At 36.5% G+C, this 21,694-nt stretch overlaps 1 protein-coding gene across 3 annotated transcripts in view; it reads right to left on the reverse strand.

Annotated features, from left to right (window-relative positions):
* USO1 (USO1 vesicle transport factor) overlaps positions 1-21,694 on the reverse strand; it is a 92,633-nt gene that overhangs the window by 16,500 nt on the left and 54,439 nt on the right. Inside the window, exons 1-6 of one of the 3 annotated variants that reach the window (XM_029234849.1) lie at positions 18,105-19,204; positions 15,932-16,110; positions 10,139-10,279; positions 8,203-8,291; positions 7,652-7,806; positions 6,830-7,041 (exon numbers count right to left, since the gene is read on the reverse strand). In XM_029234849.1, coding sequence (XP_029090682.1) covers positions 6,830-7,041; positions 7,652-7,806; positions 8,203-8,291; positions 10,139-10,279; positions 15,932-16,110; positions 18,105-18,243 — 915 coding nt within the window. In that variant the 5' untranslated portion in view covers positions 18,244-19,204. Of the gene's footprint in view, positions 1-6,829; positions 7,042-7,651; positions 7,807-8,202; positions 8,292-10,138; positions 10,280-15,931; positions 16,111-18,104; positions 19,205-21,694 lie in introns of those variants that run through there. The other 2 variants (XM_029234848.1, XM_029234847.1) reach the window with 2 other exon arrangements.

Consider the following 21,694-nt stretch of genomic DNA (forward strand, 5'->3'; position numbering starts at 1 on the left):
TGCCTCAGACCACTAACTATACTGCTGCCAAGTATGTTAAACAATACTGAAAACTAGCATGTCCATCAACATTACAGTTTCCTAAATTTTAATACAACACATTTGTATCTCTTATGAGATATTCTCTTAGCTCATTAATATTGCCATTGCCCACATTATATTACATAACCTGTATTTTTGTTTAAGAAAAACAAAGCTTGCGTGAAACAAAATAATGGAAATTAGCACAGTAATGCATCGCTCTGGGAGTAATTTCAGAAAATATCCAAAATGCAATTATTCAAAAATCTAGACAATGAATGGATTTAAAGTAACCATTACCGTGTTTTGAAAAATTTCTATCACTCAGCCAGACAGTTCTAATTTCATGAACCGTGATGTCAGTATCTTGAACTTTCCATAATCTTTTTTCAAGTATATTTAATATTTAATTAAACAAATTCAAATTAGACCTCTTCAAATGATTTGCCAAGTAAGCATTAATCAGTATGAATTTAATTTTTACATAAGGCATTATTTTTACTTTTTCCTTGCCTTTATGTCATTACTGTCCACAATAAATTTTCATGTTACCCAAGTACACTGAAGTTTAAAAATATAGTTATTCTCAACTGACTATGTGCCACAGAGAATTTACAACTAATTACTCAAGTTATAAATGTGAATGTTTTGTTGATTTCCCCTGGTTATACATAAAAAGTTTATTACCGGAATACCATTTGCAGGTACCAAATATACCGACATTGTATATACAAGGGCATTCTATCAAGTCACTGGCTGATGTCTGAGTAAACAAAAATGGAATTAGATTCAATTTTGAAAAGTAGGTCATTTGGGGTCTAACTGAAGGTTAAGAGCGCAGTCAAACATAACTAGTTAGAACCAGGCAGAAGATAGAATGGAACACCCTGTTGACTACAGCAACAAAAGAAGATAAAGTACTCAGGAATGAGCCTAATCAAAACTCTATAAAACCTAAATGAGGAAAGTTTAAAAACACTTCTAAGAGCACAAAAGCAGACACAAATCAACAGAAAGACACATGTTCTTAGAGAGAATGACTCAAGATCATGAAGATATTGACTCTACATTAATTTGTAAAATTAATGTGATCCAAATAAAAATATCAACAGGTTTTCTTTTTTTTCTTCTGGAACGAAACAACCTGCTTTTCAAATTCAAATGGAAAAATAAACAAGCAAGAATAACTAGAGAAACTGTAAAAAAATGAAAGAGAGCAATGAGGTGATACTACCTCATGAACAGACAAATCAAGGAGCAGAACGGAAAGTCCAGAAATGATCCAGCTACAAATGGAAATTTAGTATGTGAAAAAGACAGAATATAACTATCAGTGGTTACAGACAGACTTCAAAGATGTTGGCAAAACTAGAGAGCAGTTCAAAAGAGCAGAGGGTCCATATCTCACACAATTCAGAGAAAAAGAGAACAAAGATTTAAATGCAAAAATGAAACCAGAAAGTATGAGATGGAAATACTGGCAAATTCCTTAACATCTTGAAGTGGCGAAAGCCTACGTATGACTTAAAATGTAGAAGCGATAAAATAAAAGTCTGATACCCAAAAAAAAAAAAAAAAAAAAAAAAATCCAAAGCAAAACACCAAGATCCTATCAGGAAAAATATATTTGTAACTTATCACAGACAAGGGTTAAGTTCCTTAATATGAGTTCCTATAAAGAAGAAATGATTAACAACCTGATAGAAAAATGGGCAGATGCTAAAAGAGTTTAATGAAAACACCTTCAAATGATGCATAAATATATAGAAAACTATTCAGCCTTTTAGTAAGAAAAATATAAATTAAAACTCACTAAGATAACATTTTCCACCTATCAGCAGACTGGCAAAAGTACAAGTGTGACAACACACTGTTGGGAGGCTGTGGGGGAAGAGAGCACCTAGCACACTGTAATCTTACTTTACTTTGCAAGGAGAAGTGCAAGGTTCTATTAAGTGAAACAAAACAAAACAAAACACCAAGGTGCAGATCAGGGCATATACGGAAAAAACACTTCCAGATGTAGAAGAAAAGAGTAGCAGGAGGCAGGGAACTAGGACAGGGCTGGGGCCAAGACTTCGTGTATCATTTTGATTTCTAAACCATGTATTTATCCATTTCAAATTTAAAGGACTAAAGTTTTAATTCTAAGAGTGGCAGTATGGTGTCGGTGAAAATGACATTTGGTTTGGAATTAGAAGAACCAAATCTTCCACTGCCTTACCTTGGACAAGTTCAATACACTACATGGGCCTCAACTCCTTCATTTAGTAAACAGAGGTGGCTGGATTAAATGATCTCAAAGAGGTTAAGAAGACAGGCTCTGAAGCCAAGATACCAGGATTCATATCCTGGTTCTAAAACTCAACAGCCATGAAACCTCAGGCAACTTACTTAACTTCTCTTCCTCATCCTTAAACAGGAGTAACAGTTAATACCTATCTCATGGATTATAAATGGGTTAATACATGTAAAGAACTTAGAAGCAGCGCCTGGTACACAGTGAGTGCTCTACAAATGTTATAAACTATTACCATCATTTCTAACTCTGTGACTCTACAACTCTCTACCTACTAGCATATTAAAAGCAGAACTAATGCCCCCAATTTAAAATAGATGGCAGAAGTTTGAACTGGGAAAAGAAAAAAATAATATAATTGCTGGGATAATTTTTTTTTAAACATCAGTGAAATAAATGCAGGCAAGTCCTTGCTTTGCTGCGTTAACAGAAATCCATGCATACTGTAAACGTGCAAAGTGAGTACTTTGTAATAATGGTCTTTTGTGCAGACTACGTTATTCTGGTGTTCATCAAACCATGATTTATAACAGGGAAAAATGGGAGATAATTAAATGTGCAATTAAATTTAATTAAAAGATAATTAAATGTGCAATTAACTAACTTAGGGTATATCTACTTAGTGAAATATATACTGTGCAACCATATAAAGTGATATTGACTTAGTGTTTACTAACACGGAAAATACTTGTAAGAAAAAATGCAGAATACAAAATAGAATCTAATGCATGATCACTGCTACGTAAATAAACAGTATAGGGGAAAAAAAAGCCTGAAATTTTACCAGTAGTTACCTTTGGGTAGTAGAATGAGGGACATTATTCTCTTTCTACTTTCTATTTTTCGAAATTTTCCAAAATGAAAAGAAAAATAAACTATTAGAGAGTGCAAAAATGTTACAGTATTTGTCCAGTATACTATCATAAAATGTTGATAATAATATAAATCCAACAAAATCCTGATCAAGCTGCTCTATCCCGCCAAATAAGTAAAATTAGAAATTGAGCAGTAAAAGCTATCAAAACATTCTATTTCAGTGCTCTCTCATTTTCTGATGGATTCCTTACAATATAAACAGCTAGACCAGCTAAAAGAATGCCACACTTGGGAATTCCCTGGTGGTCCAGTGGTTAGGACTCCACGCTTCCACTGCAGGGGGCGCAGGTTTGATCCCTGGTTGGGGAACTAAGATCTCACAAGCCATGCAGCGCGGCCAAAAAAAAAAAAAAAAAAAAAAGGCTAAAACTATTCATTTTGTTTATGTGTTACACAAACACATTTGTTTGCATGTTTGTTTACAGGTTTAAGTCAAGAAAAAAATACCTATCTCTTCTCAGCCCCTTAGAGTTTGTGAACCGCTGACAAAACCAAAGATTTTATAGGATGGAAGAGAACCACAGACAAAATAAACGATCCTGAATCACCTTTAACATAAGCTACTATGTTGCCCCAATTATATTTTCTAAATAAAAATCCCTCATACTCCTACTCTGTGGATTTCAAGTTTAGTATTTGTGCATTGTTCATTTAAATAATATGAAAAGCTAACAGTTTAAACTTCCAGTGTTTAAGTATTAAAATGAGGTTCTAGAGTATTATGATCAGATTCACTCTTTTGTTTTTTCTTTATGCAGTACGCGGGCCTCTCACCGTTGCGGGCTCTCCCGCTGCGGAGCACAGGCTCCGGACGCGCAGGCTCAGCGGCCATGGCTCACGGGCCCAGCCACTCCACGGCATGTGGGATCCTCCCAGACCGGGGCACGAACCCGCGTCCCCTGCATCAGCAGGTGGACTCTCAACCACTGCGCCACCAGGGAAGCCCTCAGGTTCCCTTTTTAGTGGTGGCCTCTGAGGACAGAGAATTAATAGGAAAGGGACATGATGGAACTTTTTGGGTTTCTGAATACTATGCTCTATATCTTGTTTTGGGTGGTGGTTACTGAAGTATATTCAACCATCAAAAATCATCAGATTGAACACTTAAGGTCTCTGCATTTTACTGTATATAAATTATACCTCCAAAAATTTCCCTTTTAAATGAATGACATGTATACTTATACTTTACCTAATATAAAAAAATTCTGCCAGCTAAAGCTCCCAAATATGTCTGTGTGTGAGTTATTAACATGTGTTAAATCATGCTCATACAATTCCTAATAGGACCTCAGTTATTACTGTCCACACTGCATAATTGAACACAAATTATGAACACAAATTCCAAGTACGGAATTAAGGTACACGCCATTTTTGCCAAATACTCCAGAAAACAAATCAAAACTAAACACAAATCACACTCTCCCCCAACACGCATCAAAAACTAATCCCCAATGGTAGTGTAGCATATGGGTTACATCCAGAATAACTCAAGAGATTTAAACTCTTTCAAATTACAAAATTATACTTACTATTGTATATTTTCAATAACCTAAGTAATATAAAAGTCATCACATTCTTTCATATACTGATTAAAGACAAAATTCTTAATCCTAAATTTTACTACCTTTGAAATGGTTTCATTGGAAATAAAGAAGCAAGCTTGGGTGAAAAATCACACCAAAAACCCAAAACCAAGGAATTCCAGAAAGTGCAAGCATCCCCAGAGGAAGCACCAGTATAGCTTCAGATTCCCATTCCTATAGTCCTTAATAACACCACTACAATACCCCACGGAGAAAAACTGGAGAGCCACGATAGAGATTAACTTGCTGACACATACAGGTGTGAGTAGAATATAACTTCAAACAAGCAGTTAAAAAAACCAATCAGCAAAACCCAAGACAAAGAAAAAGGCTTGCTGTAGGAGGAAAATGCCTAAGCCCAAACAAGTAATACATACCCGTCGGTCGATCTTATCACCCTGCAAATTATACATTAAAAATTATTCATAAATATTACTGCTTTAGAGAAATGTAAATCTAGAAAAATCCCTCAAATACAGTCTCTAGAAACCCAAGCCAATAATCTGGGACAGGACAGTTCTAATCTTTTATTATATAACAATGTATATACATTTTAGAGGAGAATGGATAATTTTATAGCACTGTCATTACTTAGACTGGTAGCAGACCACTATCTTGAGGATTTCTCATTATGCATTAATTGTAATTGCAATGTTAGAGTGAAGTATGTGGTGATGACTGTTGGGCAGTTAATTTCTGTTTGGCTCAAGAAAAGCTGTTACACACTACTATATATAAAATAGATAACTAATAAGGACCTACTGTATAGCACAGGGAACTCTACTCAGTACTCTGTAATGGCCTATATGGGAAAAGAATCTAATAAAGAATGGATATATGTATAACTGATTCACTTTGCTGTACATGTGAAACTAACACAACATTATAAATCAACTATACTCCAATAAAAAATTAAGAAAAAACGAAGAAATGAATAGCTGCTTCCACTCACAGCAACCAGAGATGACAAGTATTAAGTAAGTAAGGATATGAATGCTTTGGGGTACTCTTAAAAAATCACTAAGAGACAAATGATAAAGTTAAAACAGGCTCTCAATCAAAGTAAACCTATTCTAAGCAACGAAGGAAGTGTTCAACTCCCATTTCAGTACAGTTAATTTTCAAGGTTTCATTTATAACTTCATATGGATAGCACTGATGTTCTCTAAAAGCTCACAATAAAACAATTCAACCAGTGTGGCAAAATTAAGAACTAAGAAGGACTGCGCATATCAGGGGGAAGGGATTAGGATAATACCAGTGGATGGATCAATTTTAGGCTTATGTACATTTTTACTCTCCTTGAGTGAATCTGAATGTCTATGACTTTACAGTTTTGCTAACGCATGAACCTGAACTGTTTAACAGCAAGGCTGGCACATGTGGGTAAATCCTCTAATAATAGTAAGGGACATTCCTAAAAGCCCTAGCATCCACATTTCAATGAAGCTTAGCTGCTTTCCTTAGGAGTCTAAAGGAATGTAAACATTTTAAGTTGTTTACCTACATCTTACTAGGTAAATTATATGTCTTGGCATTTTGAGGATCTGAGAGCTCACAAACATCAAGGGGGTTTACTGTTTAACTATATAAGCATTGGAATGGTATTTTATTTTTGTTTTCTGAAAGGAAGATCAATTGCTCTGGGAAGAGAAAGAGCGAGGTGCACAGCTATGAACCACTCTATCCTACTCCCTCTCATAAATGACCCGAATTCAGCTATTAAGCAGAAACAGAAAATGACATGCAAGAACTGTGTGGATGATATAAAAAGAAAACAAGTCAAAAAAAAACCACCTTTCTGTCCAGAACATGTGTTCCCATGATGATGCAGACCTTATTCACAATTTGGCAAAACCATTCTTATAAGAATATTTATTGCTTTCTCTCCACAAAACCATTTCTGGTGACAATGAGCTAATGAGCAGTCCTTGCCTCTCTCCTTTTCCATCTACATCTACTAAGGACATCCTTAAATCCTTGTATCACTGACATCAAAGTGAAACTTTCTCCCCCCGCCCCCTTAGAGAAGTTTTGCTGGCTACTTTACCTGTGAAAGGATGTTGGTGCACTGTTGCAATAAAGAAACCGGAGGGTTGCCAATACTTGTAGCAAGTTGAACCCTGAGCAATTGTTCTTTCTGGGTAGCATTTTCTTGCAAAGCATGGGCAAGGGCCACAGCAGCACACCAGTTTGAAAGTGAATCAGTAGAAAATAAACCTCCGCATAACAACTGACCAGCTGAGACTGAATTACCTGTTGCTACAAAGATGGCAGGCAGATAATAAGGTAAAAATTAATTATGTTGCTTTCCAAACACACAAAAATAGTATGAAATGCTACTTAAAAATTTGCTAATTAGTAGTATTAAGTAATACTTTCAAAAGTCTGTTTTTTCAAAAACAAATGCAAAGATGACAAAAAAGTACTTTGGAAGAAAAGTTGCAGAACAAAGAAATATTAGAATACTTTAGGCATCAAACTGATGATGGTAATACTCCAGAAATTATTACCTTCATTAAAAACTACTTTCTAAAACAAATTCAAGGAAATGTCATATTCTAAATATTCTATTACATTCTAATATTCTACATTTAAATATCTACTACAATTTATGATATATTTTACCATTAAAAGCTTAAAAGACAATTACTTACTTTAAAACTGAAATTAGAATTAAATTATTTACGGGACTTCCCTGGTGGCGCAGTGGATAGGACTCTGCGCTCCCAGCGCAGGGGGCCTGGGTTCGATCCCTGATCAGGGAACTAGATCCCACCTGCATGCTGCAACTAAGAAGCCCGCCTGCTGCAACTAAGACCTGGTGCAACCAAATAAATATTTAAAAAAAAAAAAGAATTAAATTATTTACCATCAATAGTGGAAGGCAGAAGTGTTGACACAATTTCTCCTTGTCCTTTCTGATTTTTATATAAGAAACACTGGAAACAGTAGAGAACAGCACAGCGCAATACAAATGGCTGTCTTTCGTTAACCATGGACATAAGAAGTACTACAATGGCTGGTCTGTTGTGTTTAAAAAGAAAAGAACAAAAAGAAACATTGCAATCCAGGTACACAAATCAATAACTAGTCATTTTTATTGACTGAAAAACCATAGCCAGAACACAAGCGAGTAACTATTTTCATCTCCATTTCACAGAAAAGATAACTGCAGCTGTGAGAAATGAAGTGACCTGTTTGCTTAAGGCACATAGCTAGGAAGTGATACCTGAGCCCAAATACATAAGTTCCAAAGACCACAAGCTCTTTAAATACCAACATATTTATCTTGTCAGATAATTTGTTTCAAAACACATGACTGAACTTCTTAAAAGAATAAGGTATGTATATGAGATATCCTTAAATCCCAAAGTAAGTTTTCACTTCCTCTGTGGGATCTCAGTATTTCCCCTTTCCTACCTTGGTGGGTTTGAAGGTGCATTTACAGAAGCAAAGTAGTCTTGGTTTACTTGACAGCCTCGAATAACTTCTGATACAGTATTAATGGTCTGTAATGAATGGGGATGGGGAGAGAATTTAGAGAAAGTCAGTCAAGGGAAAAACCCTGTTTCCAAAAGAAGAAAATGTTATATTCTTTTGTTTTTTGCTTTTAAATGGCAAAACTTAGACACCAAAAAAATCAGTGACAGCATTATAGACTTGTAACACTTTCTTGAGATAACATTTTAAAACATTAAGCGTAGGCCTCTAACTAAAAATAACACGTGACCACATGCATTTAAAATCTCGAAAAACTAAAATTAATCTCTCCTAAGAGATAGAATCCATTTCTATGAAACAAGAAAAGGGTGCTTAAAAATAAAATCAGAGAACAAATTTAAAACGTAACAAATTAAAAATTCAATTTAAGGATGAAGTTGAAAAAAAGCCTCCAAGAAAACAGAATAAAAAGACAAACTGGATCCAGAAAGTCCAACAATCTATTAATAGAGTTGCAGAAACAGAAAAGAGGAAAGAAATGGTCAAGGAATACGTAAAACATCCTCAGAACTGAAGTACTTACGTCTCTGGCTTAAAAGCGCCCCCAAATCATTGGGGGTGGGGGTGGGGTGTGTGGTACAGCACATCACCAGTAAATTTCAGAAAACCATTAACAAAGAAAGATTCTAGGGAGAGAAAGCAGGTTACACAAAAAGGACAAAGATTCAAAATGGCTTCGGATTTCAGCAACACTGGAACAGCAACACTGGAATAATGTTCTAAAAGTTGAGTGTTAATGATTTCCAATTCGGAATTCCATACCTAACCAAACATTAGAGTCATACTGCAGGTGGAGGAGTGACATGAAAGAGCTAAAAACAAATTATCTTGCCATTTGCCCTCTCTCAGGAAGTAAAATAAGATAATGAACCAAGGGGTGGGAGAAAAAGACACAGAATCCAGATAACCAAGGAATCCCCAAGTTAAGAGAGAGGAAAAAGGATCGTTGGAGGATGGTGAATGAAAGTCCCAGAATAAGAGATGTGTGGCAGAAATAGAGAATAAGCAGCCCATATTTGAGTAGGAAGATGGAGGGCTTCCGGAAGAAGGTCTGGAATGCGGAACAATGTGTTAACGCATCAACACATATAACAGTGTTAATATGTATAGATACATAGAAAATCTGTAAAATGAAAAAAGAATACTATTATAACTCAGGAAAGAAAAAGGGTTATTAAAAAAAGATATAGAGCTCTATTTGGCTTAGCAGGAAACAGTATTGGAATAGTCATAAAACTATAAACCCTGATTATTGATTTAAATACAAATTACTGGGGTGAAAAGGAGGAAGTAAAGTGGGAAGGTTATATAGGGGGGAAGTGGGGCTTAGGGTAGGGAGAAGGGAGTCCAAAGACAGTTTTTGCTATAAAACTTTTACTATTATCTGTGCTTTTTAATATGCATGTGTTAATTTGAGAAAAAAATTAAATAAACTAAACCTTTCTTTTCTTCAAACTAACTTCTTTTTCTTAATAGGCAAGAAACAGAAAATGCCATATGTCAAGGAAAAAGAATTTATTATTCTACGAATAAGACTCAAATCTTACTTGACTAAGTCATACCCTTCTCAAAATTAAAAACATAAATCATACTGTTCACCCCTGTTGAATACAATAAAATTAATGAGAAATCTTCTAAGCTTTAACATTATTTATATACTATTAAACTTGAGGAATGAATACACCTTTTGGAATTGATACTGTCATCATTATGCTAATATTTTATAGGGTCAATAAGGAATTTAACATACAAGAATGGTTAACAATTCCTATTTTTCATTCAGCTGATATCTAATTCTTCCTAGGCTTCCTGATTTCAGCTTCCACAGAGTAGCCTCTGCCTTTATTTGGTTTACCTCAGTCAGGATATCAGCAGGAACTCCAGTGGCCATTAGGATAGTGCAAAGCTGCTGCAGTAAGCCACACTGGAACATAGCTTTTTGGCAGCTACTGGTAGCACCCGGAGGGTTATTTGGAGAAACCAGTACACGAACAAGCTGCGAAAGAAAGAGAACACAAAATCTGTCTTTTAAAGATCTGAAAAGTCTTGAGACAAATTTGATCTATATGAACAGAAAACCTATGTGAAGGATTCCCTCAACTGCTCAGCCAGATCTAGGAGCTCTTTGCTTCATGCTCTCATGGCCATAGTTCTGTTACAGTATGTACCACATTATGCTATTTCCTTAATTTTATCTCCTTCAGGTCATTGTGAACTCCCAGAGAGTAGAAACTGCCCCAGTCATTTTTTGTATCTCAAACAACAAGCACAGTATTTGTAACATAGTCCGTATTCAAAAAATGAATAATGAATAAGAGGATGGTAGATTTCTTACGGAAGTAAGGATGAAAGACATAATCGTAAAGCAGGTTTGAAAACAGAACGGCCTGAGGTGTGATAAAATTCCTCCCAAACTGGAAATATTTAAAGAGAGGGTAAAATGAACAACTGGAGACATGGCTGAAGATTTGTGCATTAGGCAAGGTGTTAGCCTCACTGACTGTTAATGCTAATTAAATCCCTAAGGTTCTATGATGCTATGATTAGTCTAACCTTGAACATGAAATTTCAGAGACATGAAAAATGTTATCTTAAACAACTGTTCAGCACAGTTACATCTTCAAAATAAATTTGTATATACCTTACATTTTAAAACTAAAGTTATATATATATGTGTGTACAAAATCTTATATATATATATATATATATATATCAAGATCAAATGGTATATTTATGATAATACTTTATTAATGACAAAGTGCTATACAAATGTTACCCTAAATGTACAGAAGTAATCAATGATATAACAGAGGAGACTAAAACAATTTTATTGCTATAGCTGGTGCATACGATAGATAATGACTTCACTAAGAAAGGGGACGTTTTTGTGGGGGGAGATAAAATATAAAAAATAAAATGGGTATGAAAAGCGCTATTTTTACTGCTGGTGAATAAAAAGGTGACCGGCAATAACTAGAATTTGTGGAAAAACTCAGTCAGTAGTTAAATCAGTAAATTATGAAGAATTGAAATAGTTAATGTTTCCACGTCTGGCCTAGCAGACATTCTCCAAGAGGTTTCATTAATAAATTGATGTCACAGGAGAGAGGCTTTAGGACTACACATTGGCTCTTGTTTTTGGACCTTTCTAGTTAGACGTCGGTGGTTTTTATTTGTGGATTTTTGTTTTAAATTTATTACCCTTCTATTCCTGCTTTTTAAAACATACAGGCATACCTTGGAGATATTGCAGGTTCTCTTCCAGACCACCACAATAAAGCAAATATCACAATGAAGCAAATCACACAAACTTTCTGGTTTTCTAATTGCAAATAAAAGTTATGTTCACACTATACTGTAGTCCCTTATGTGTGCAATAACATTATGTCTAAAAAAACATGGAGAAACCTTAATTAAAAAAATACTTTATTGCTAAAAAATGCTGACCAGCATCTGCGCCTTCAGCAAGTCACAATCTCTTTGTTGGTGGAGGTTGATGTTGATGGCTGCTGACTGATCAGGGTGGTGGTTGCTGAAGGTTGGGGTGTCTGTGGCCATTTCTTAAAGTAAGACAACAGTGAAGTTTAGTGCATCGGCTTTCTTTTCCTTTCACGATTTCTCTGTAGCATGCAATGCTGTTTGATAGCATTTTACCCACACTTCTTTCAAAATTGGTGTCAATCCTCTCAAGCCCTGTCACTGCTTTCTCAATTTTTTGTAATATCCTTTGTTGTCATTTCAACAATCTTCACAGCATATTCACCAAGAGTAGATTCCATTTCAAGAAACCACTTTCTCTGCTCATCCATAAGAAGCAACTCCTCATCCATTCAAGTTTTATCATAAATTGTAGCAATTCAGTCCCATCTCCAGGCTCCACTTCTAATTTGAGTTCATTTGCTGTTTCCACCACATCTGCGGTTACTTCTTCCACTTAGGTCTTGAATCCCTCAAGGTCATCCATGATGGTTGGAATCAACTTCTTCCAAACTCCTGTTAATGTTGATATTTTGACCTCTTCCCAGGAGTCACAAATGTTCTTCATTTTCCAGAAAGTTTTCAATTGCCTAGATCCATCAGAGGAATCACTATCTATGGCAGCTACAGCCTTACAAAATGTATTTCTTAGGGACTTCCCTGGTGGTCCAGTGGTTAAGATCCCACGCTCCCAATGCAGGGGGCCCAGGTTCAATCCCTGGTCAGGGAACTACATCCCGCATGCTGCAACTAAGACCTGGTGCAGCCAAACAAACAAACAAATAAATATTAAAAAACAAAGAAACCAAAATGTATTTCTTAAATAATGAGACTTGTAAGTCAAAATCACTCCTTGGTCTATGGGCTGAAGAGTGGACATTGTGTTAGCTGGCATGAAAACAACATTAATCTCCTTGTACACTTCCATCAGAGCTCTTGGCTGACCAAGTGCATTGTCAGTGAGCAGTAATATTTTGAAAGGAATCTTTTTTTTCTGAGCAGTAGGTCTCAACCGTAGGTTGAAAATATTCAGTAAACCATATTGTAAACAGATGTGCTGTCATCCAGGCTTTGTTGTTCCATTTAATAGAGCACAGGCAGAAAAGATTTGGCTTATAATTCTTAAGAGCCATAGGATTTTTGGAATGGTAAATGAACACTGGCTTTAAATTAAAGACACCAGCTGCATTAGCCCTTAACAAGACAGTCAGCCTGTCCTTCGAAGCTTTGAAGCCAGGCATTGACTTCTCTCTGGCTTCTCTCTAGCTATGAAAGTCCTAGGTGGCATCTTCTTCCAGTAGAAAGCTGTTTCATCTACGTTGAAAATTTGTTGTTTAGTGTAGCCACCATCATTAATTATCTTAGCTAAATCACCTGGATAATTTGCTGCAGCTTCTACATCAGCACTTGCTGCTTCACCTTGTACTTTTATGTTATGAAGATGGCTTCTTTCCTTAAACCTCATGAACCTCTGCTAGCTTCAAACTTTTCTTCTGCAGTTACCTCACCTCTCTCAACCTTCACAGAATTGAAGAGTTGTAAGGGCCTTGCTCCAGAATAGGCTCTGGCTTAAGGGAATGTTGTCATTGGTTAGATCATCTATCTAGGCCACTAAAACTTTCTCCATATCATCAATAAGGCTGTTTCACTTTCTTATCGTTCATGTATTCATTGGGGTGGCACTTATAATTTCCTTCAATAACTCTTCCTCTGCATTCACAACTTGGCTAAGTGGTGCAAGAGGCCTAGCTTTTGGCCTATGAAGGCTTTCAACATGCCTTCCTCACTAAGCTTAATCATTTCCAGCTTTTGATTTAAAGTGAGAGACATGGGACCCTTCCTTTCACTTGAACACTTAGAGGCCACTGTAAAGTTATTAACTGGCCTAATTTCAATATTGTTATGTCTCAGGGAATAGGGAGACGGGGAACAGTCAGTCAGTGGAGCAGTCAAACACACACATTTATCAATTAAGTTCTCTATCTTACATGGGTGTGATTCGTGGTGCCCCAAAACAATTACAATAGTTACATCAAAGATACTGATTGCAGATCACCATAACAAATATAATAATAATGAAAAGGAGTCTCTCATAAGGTAATGAGCTTTCTGAGAGTCACTGGCAGTATCTATCCAAAAAATGGCATAGAATGGGTTCCTGTAGGTAGAATTAGTCATAAAATTATCATTCCAAGAAAAAATTTAAATGTTTTACAACTAAAAAATTTTTCAATAAGATGCTTCTCCCAAATTTAATTTGCAAAATGTGAATGAACTATCCTCAAGTGGATCAATTTCAATTTTTAGTGGCCTAGAATTCCATAATAATTGTAACTGTGATGATGAATAATTCTAAATGGAAATATCTATCCAAAAAGGATTGTTTATCATCAATTGTAATGCATTTTCATTTGGTACATAATAGAGAACTTGAAATACAAGCAACCCTAAATATAAGCAATAAAGCTATCAAGAAAGAACCCTCTAATAGGTTGAAAAGCAGAAGATAACCTGTGGCCTGTGAAGCTATGACTCCATCAACTACTCAGTCTTTGCGTGGAGAATATATTAAAGTGAGTTAAACTCAGTTTCTTTATTTTGAAGTTTATGTTCTTCAAGATTAGTATCTAGTTTATTCACTTTCTAAAAGCAAAGAATACTTAAAGAAAGAACTAACTTACTATATAACCAGAATACTGTTTTTCTGTTTATTTATATTTATATAAATATTTATATTCTAAATTTTTTTAGGGGGTAAAATAGTACTTTTACTTTTTAACAAGTGACACTTCCTTCAAAAATAATTATTTACGTAGTACCCTAAGCTATAAAACATGAGTAAGCTGCTCAAGCAGTTTAAATTTTCACTCTGGCAGGAAACATATATGTAATTTGTACATCATCAGATCCCTTCATTTTCTCTAATCACGTTTTGAAAATTACTTTTCTAGAGGAATTTCCTTTATTAAGAAAGCAATGTTGAGCAAAAATATCAAGCTTACCACTGGGACACTATTTCTAAAACATAAAAAACTAATGGCCTTGAAATGTGTAATACTGACAAGTAAAAATACAGACAATGAAGACAGGAGTATAAATAGAATGATTCTGCCCATGTTTTCCTGTAAAATATCTTCCTGACAGTTTTTAGGCATATTCTAAATAGGCTAACTATATAATTTATTATCTAAACTGGAGCACTTCTGAAGTGAAACAGGACACTATTAGTAATTACAAAATGAATACTGGCCTGGTGACCTGGGGCATATGGTCACCCTAATTATCAATCAACGCTATGCAGGCAACTCCCAGAGCATACAACAATATGTGGATTTTAATTACCAGTCTGATTAACCATCTAGTTTTGAGGAACACAACTTCAGAGATGCAGGCACAATTCAGAGACACTCGAAGACCCACAGGAATCACTAGAGAGTCAGTAAGGTGGGAGACCCGTATAAGCTTAAGGGTCTGGAGAAGGGGAATTCAATAAAGGGATAAGTAAGTAAAATACTCTAAAAACTTTGTCATTTTCTCTGATGTAGAATTCATTTGGGATCCTACCGTCTTCACTTTTACTGTCTATCACCACCAAGCTTTCACCATAAAGCTTAAATAAAATTACACGTGATTTGTCAATTTAACTTGTATTAGATTTAAAACTCAAGACTATTAATCTTTGGGGGCAGGGACATTACCATTCATTTCCAAGCATCCAGTGCCTGGCTCTCAGTAAATGTTTACTGAATGAATTTCTTTGAACTTAATATTCTGAGTATTAAAATTTATGATATTAGAACCTTAATTGAAGATAGTAGATTTTAAAAATTCAACTCAACAAGCTAACCTGTTATTTTCTAGTGCAAAACCTATCAGGAAACTGTATGTTTGGATTTGCTTTAAAATAACCCTGCAGCGCCAGAGAGAGGGATAAAAGATGAAACAAAACTGCCAGATGTTAATAATTATTGAAACTAACTGATGGGTGTGGGGGGGGATCTCCATCTCTGCGTATAACTGCAAATCTCCATATTAAAAGCGTTTTTTTTTTTTTTAAAGCCCATCTGAAACCAACTCAACATCCTGGATTTATCAAACACAAGCCATTTTCTTTTCTCTGAAAGTATCACTGTCAAAATTGTTATCACATTTATGTCTAAGGACAGTATACCTGGAGCATTAGGTGCAGATTAGTCACTTTCTGTGCGGACCAGCCTGAATTTTCATCTCCAACTTCAAACCAAGGTTTCATACGCTGAATATATGAGCCTTCTTTAAAAAAATTTTGATTGGAATTGTTGTTTTTTAACAGGTTTTGAAGCAAAATCAGGCAATCTTCCACTACTATACCTGGGGAAAGAATGTAGAATAGAATGTTGAGGCTGATAAAACCTGAAGGAAAATTCAATCCTCAAACATTTCAAAAGAAAACTCTCAGTGCTCAGCATCTCTTCAGTGTGCACGGCAGTGAGCCTGCTCCTTCTCAGGTCCCCCAGTGACCTCCTGACTTCTATTCTCAACTATCCACTCACCTCAGTAACTCACATTTTTTCTTCAAATCCAGCTTACACATCATTTCTTCAGGAATGATTAGCAAGATCCAGTGAGTAGGTTAGGATCACCAGCGATATGCTCTCACAGTAGCCTGCCCCTTTTATTATTATGCAGTATCTGTCTTCACTAGATTATAATTCATGAAGACAGGAATTTGGGAATGTCCTACTTACCTCTCTGTATCCTCAGCAGATATAGAGACAAGATCCCACATGCCACATGGTGCGGCCAAAATAAAAAAATAATAATAAAATAAACACCAATGGGAAAGATTAGCAGGAATTAGTCACATGAAGTGGGTGGGATGCAGAAAAGCATTCCAAGAAGAAAGTAAAACGGCTTTTAAAAAACAGTCTACATTTCGGGACTTCCCTGGTGGTCCAGCGGTTAAGACTCTGCGCTCCCACCGCAGGGGGCGCAGGTTTGATGAGATCCCGCATGCCACGTGGTGAGGCCAAAAAAAAAAAGAGAGACAAGATAGCGGATGTATACATGGTAGGTCACTACTAAATATTTGTTGAATGAATCAATCATATATTATTTAATCGCTAAGAAGCACTTGACATTGCTGTCTTTATGCCTCTTCCTTGAAACTTCCTCTTCTTTTGGTTTCTAAAACACTAACGACTCCCTCCTGGTTCTCCTTACAGATATCTGGCCACTCCTCAGGCTTCCTAACCAATGAGCTCTGTTTCCTCTGCAAAGCATATGAAAAAAAGAGGCTGGATGCTCACAGCGAGTAGGTTCCTCTGTGTAGTACATGTACACTTTTGCTCCTACTAGTTAAGCTGCACGATTATAAGAATTAATTGCGGGGCTTCCCTGGTGGCGCAGTGGCTGAGAGTCCGCCTGCCGATGCACAGGGGACACGGGTTCGTGCCCCCGTCCGGGAAGATCCCATGTGCCGCAGAGCAGCTGGGCCCGTGAGCCATGGTCACTGAGCCTGCGCGTCCGGAGCCTGTGTTCCACAACGGGAGAGGCCACAACAGTGAGAGGCCCGCGTACCACAAAAAAAAAAAAAAAATTGCTTTTAAAAAATGAACAGATTTTTCGGAATTCCCTGGTGGTCCAGTGGTTAGGGCTCTGCATTTTCACTGCTGAGGGCCTGGGTTCAATCCCTGGTTGGGGAACTAAACTAAGATCCCACAAGCCGTGCGGCAGGGTCAAAGACAAAACAAAACAACAACAACAACAACAAAAACTCCAAAAAACAGACTTGATTTTTCAGAGCAGCTTCAGGTTTACAGAAAAACCGAGCAACAAATAAAGGGAATTCCCATATACTCTCTTCGTGTCAGTTTCCACTGCTATTACCACTTAGCATTAGTGTGGTACATTTGTTAAACTGATGAATGAATATTGATACATTATTAACACGTCATAGTTTACATTAGGGTTCACTCTTTGTGTTGTAAATTCTATAGATTTCAACATATGTATAATTTCATGTACCCACGGTTACAGTATCACACAGAAGTTTCACTGCTCTAAAAATCCTGTGTTCCACCTATTCATTCCTCTTTCTTCCTACCCCCAAATCCCAGGCAACCACTGGTCTTTTTACTGTCTCTTTATGGTTTTGTCTTTTCTGAATGTCATATACTTGGAATCATAAAGTATGTAGCCTCTCCAGACTGTGTTATTTCACTTAGCAATATGCATTTAAGGTTCCTCCAGGACTTTTCATGGCTTGAAAACTTTTTAATCGTTGAATAATATTCCATTGTGTGAACGTACCACTCCTATGAAACAGACAGATGAGAATTAATAGTTTTTATTAAAAAACTCACAGCCTAGGGCTTCCCTGGTCGCGCAGTGGTTGAGAGTCCGCCTACCGATGCAGGGGACGCGGGTTCGTGCCCCGGTCCAGGAGGATCCCACGTGCTGCGGAGCGGCTGGGCCCGTGAGCCATGGCCGCTGGGCCTGCATGTCCGGAGCCTGTGCTCCACAACGGGAGAAGCCCCCTTTCTTCTTTTTAAAAACCCTTCTGTCTTTACTTCCTTCCCGATCTAGCTTAGCACATATAGGTCTTCATTTCTTCCACCTTACAGGTAATTTGCTGAGCTCTCTTGTCTCACTATCTTTTCATAGCACCCGCCTGGAAAGGCACTATCCTGTCAAAAACTGCCTGCCTGGCTTTTTTTCTATATCTGTACCTAGACAGCTGAGTACTGGGGGAGACAGGGGATCACACAATCAAGTAGCCTGCACTGCTATGAAATCATGGTGAACACCCTCAATGGGGCCTTTATCCTTGCCTGGAAATCTTCCTAATTACAATAGTCAACAAGCTCTCCTATCCTCCAAAGGACTATTTTCAGTCTTCTCCTCCTTCTCCTCTTTCACTCTCAGCATATGCCTCTGCCTTCAACTCAACTCCCTGTCACCAAATGTGAAAAAGGACTTGCATCTTCACCTGCGCTATCCCCCGTTATGATGGAAGATGAGCTCCTTCCTCTCCTATCTTAAACAGCCAGTTCCTACCTCTCTTGTGGATTCTAATAACTTCCTCCTTTTTCAGGTATTATGTACCACTGATTGTTGTCTTTTCTTTCTCTCTCTCTCTCTCATATCATATCTGTGTCCCCTCTCTGCTTGCTCACGGTTGTTGTAGTCTCTTCCATTTTCAAGAAAAAGCCCTTTTAGATTAAAGGAGAATAATCTGATAATTTCCTCAGATGTAGAAAAAAAATAAAAACAGTTATTAAAATGCAAGACTCATGATAAAAACTCTTAGCAAAAATCAAACTTAAAGGTGAAACATCAACATTCTCATTACAGTCAGCAACTATTCAACACTGTACTAAAGATTCTAATCAGTGCAATGAGACAAAGAAAAGAAAAGTGGTATAAGAACTGAAAACAAAAAAGATTACACTTATTTGTAGAAAATATCGTATCTACACAGAAAGTCCAAGGAGAACTAATGGTTTAATAAGATGGTTGGATACAAGATCAATACACAAAAATCAAGTAGTAACCAATTTGAAAATGTAATAAAAAAAGATCCCATTCACATGTAACAAAAAGTATAAGATGCCTAGAAATGAATCTAATAAAAAAAAATATACAACTCTTGTGCTCAAAATTATAAAACATTACTGAAAGACATAAAAGAAGACCTGAATAGATTAAAAGATATACCTGGGTTCATGGATAGAAAAAGTCAATGATGATTCTCCTTAATCTTTAAACTCAGTATCAGGACTTCCCTGGTGGCTCAGTGGTTAAGAATCTGCCTGCCAATGCAGGGGACACACGTTCGAGCCCTGGTCTGGGAAGATCCCACATGCTGCAGAGCAACTAAGCCTGTGTGCCACAACTACTGAGCCTGTGCTCTAGAGCCCACGAGCCACAATTACTGAGCCCGTGTGCTATAACTACTGAAGCCCACATGCCTAGAACCTGTGCTACGCAACAAGAGAAGCCATTGCAATGAGAAGCCTGCGCACCGCAACTAAGAGTAGCCCCTGCTCGCCACAACTAGAGAAAGCCTGCGCACAGCAACGGAGACCCAACACAGCCAAAAATAAATAAATAAATAATAACTTTAAAAAAACCCCAAAGAACTCAATATATTTCCAATCAAAATCCCAACTAGGATTTTCAGATAACTTGACTAGCAAAGAAGTTTCATTCATATGAAGAATAAAAGGGAAAGATGCAAAAGACAATTCTGAAGAGGGCCAAGATAGGAAATTTTTCGTATATTCTAATAGATAGGATATTATTATGAAGCTTTTGTAATTAAAAGAGTGTGGTTTTAGTGTAGAACTAGACAGACTAATGGAACATAACAGAGAACTCAGAAACAGACCTTCACACGTATGGAAATTTGATCACAAATCTTATAACATCATTCAAATGCAAAATCCCTATTAATTAAATGTAAAAGACACATTTAAAAAGGCTTCAGTATAAGAAAGTGATGGAAACTCTCTTTATGACCTTGAGGTAGAGACAGATTTCTTAAACAAAACATAAAAGCACAAGCTATTAAAAAAAACCCAACATGTTATTACGCTAAAATTTAATAGAAACACTATAAACAAATTAATAGAAGATAACTGAAACATGTATAATCAACAAATGATTAGTATCCAGAATACATAAAGAACTCCCAGTAATCAACTGGAAAAGGAAAAACGATCTTATACAAAAACGGGCGAGAAGGTAATTCAGAGGGGTAAAAGATAAACAAAAATAAATGGTGGCTACTCCCATGAAAATATGCTTAATCTCATTAATTTAAGAAATGAAATAAAATCTCAATAAGACATTATCTCACACTCATCAAATTGGCAAGGAAGGACTGACAAGGATGTGAAGAAACAGGAACTTGAAAACACTGCTGATGGAGTATAGGTTGATAAAACCACTTAAGAGAGCCATTTGACAATATCTGGTAATGGTGAAAAAAGTACAACTCTATCTGTAGGTATATAGAGAAACTTAACACACAAGTAAATACATAAAGACCATTCACTGTAATAGTTTATATTAGCAAAAATAGAAACAACCTAATTGTCAACTCAATCAGAAAATAACAGATCATAGTATATTCATAATACAGAATAATATATAGCACTTAAAATAAATGAACTAGAGTAACATGTATCAACATGGATAAATCTCAGAAACACAATGTTGAATTAAAAACAGCAAGTTGTGGGACTTCCCTGGCAGTCTAGTGGTAAAGACTTCGAGCTTCCACTGCAGGGGGTGCCAGTTCAATCCCTTGTGGGGGAACTAAGATCCCGCATGCCGTGTGGCGGAAAAAAAAAAAATTAATAAAAAAAAAACCCAAAACAGTAAGTTGTGAGATTATATTCAGAAGGATACTTTATTTAAAAGAACTGGATGGTAGGTGCACAAGTGTTTGTTATGCTATTTTCTATTGTTTTCTGTATGTTTGAAATATTTCATATCTCAAAAAAAAATTTAAGAAAAGAAAAATAGTTCCTTGTCAACCTCCAGTTCTGTTCACCTGGCTCTCCCCTGACTTTACCAAATTCCTGATATGAGTTTTCTCTGCTATTCTATTTTCCCTCTTCTAACTTACTCCTCTGACACTACAATCTTGATTCTGAGGCAACCACTAAACACAAATGCTGTCCCCAAGGTCACCAATGATGTCTATGTTCTAAGTCCTACAGATACATTTCTGTCCCATCTTGATATCTCAGTGACTTCTTACACTGCTACCAATTCCCCCAACCCTTCTAAGTGTGGTTCTCCTCTTGCCTCGCGGCCTGTTTCTTCTCAGTCTCTTTTACCGATACCTCTTCCTCTATGATCTCTTAACAATTTGTATTCCTTAGGGTTTGTCCTAGCACTTCCCTTCTCACTCTTCACTTACTCTAAGTGACTCATCTAATCT

The sequence above is a fragment of the Monodon monoceros genome, unplaced genomic scaffold, assembly GCF_005190385.1.
Source record: "Monodon monoceros isolate NGI ecotype Baffin Bay Population unplaced genomic scaffold, NGI_Narwhal_1 Super_Scaffold_20, whole genome shotgun sequence".
NCBI classification, from domain to species: Eukaryota; Metazoa; Chordata; class Mammalia; order Artiodactyla; family Monodontidae; genus Monodon; species Monodon monoceros.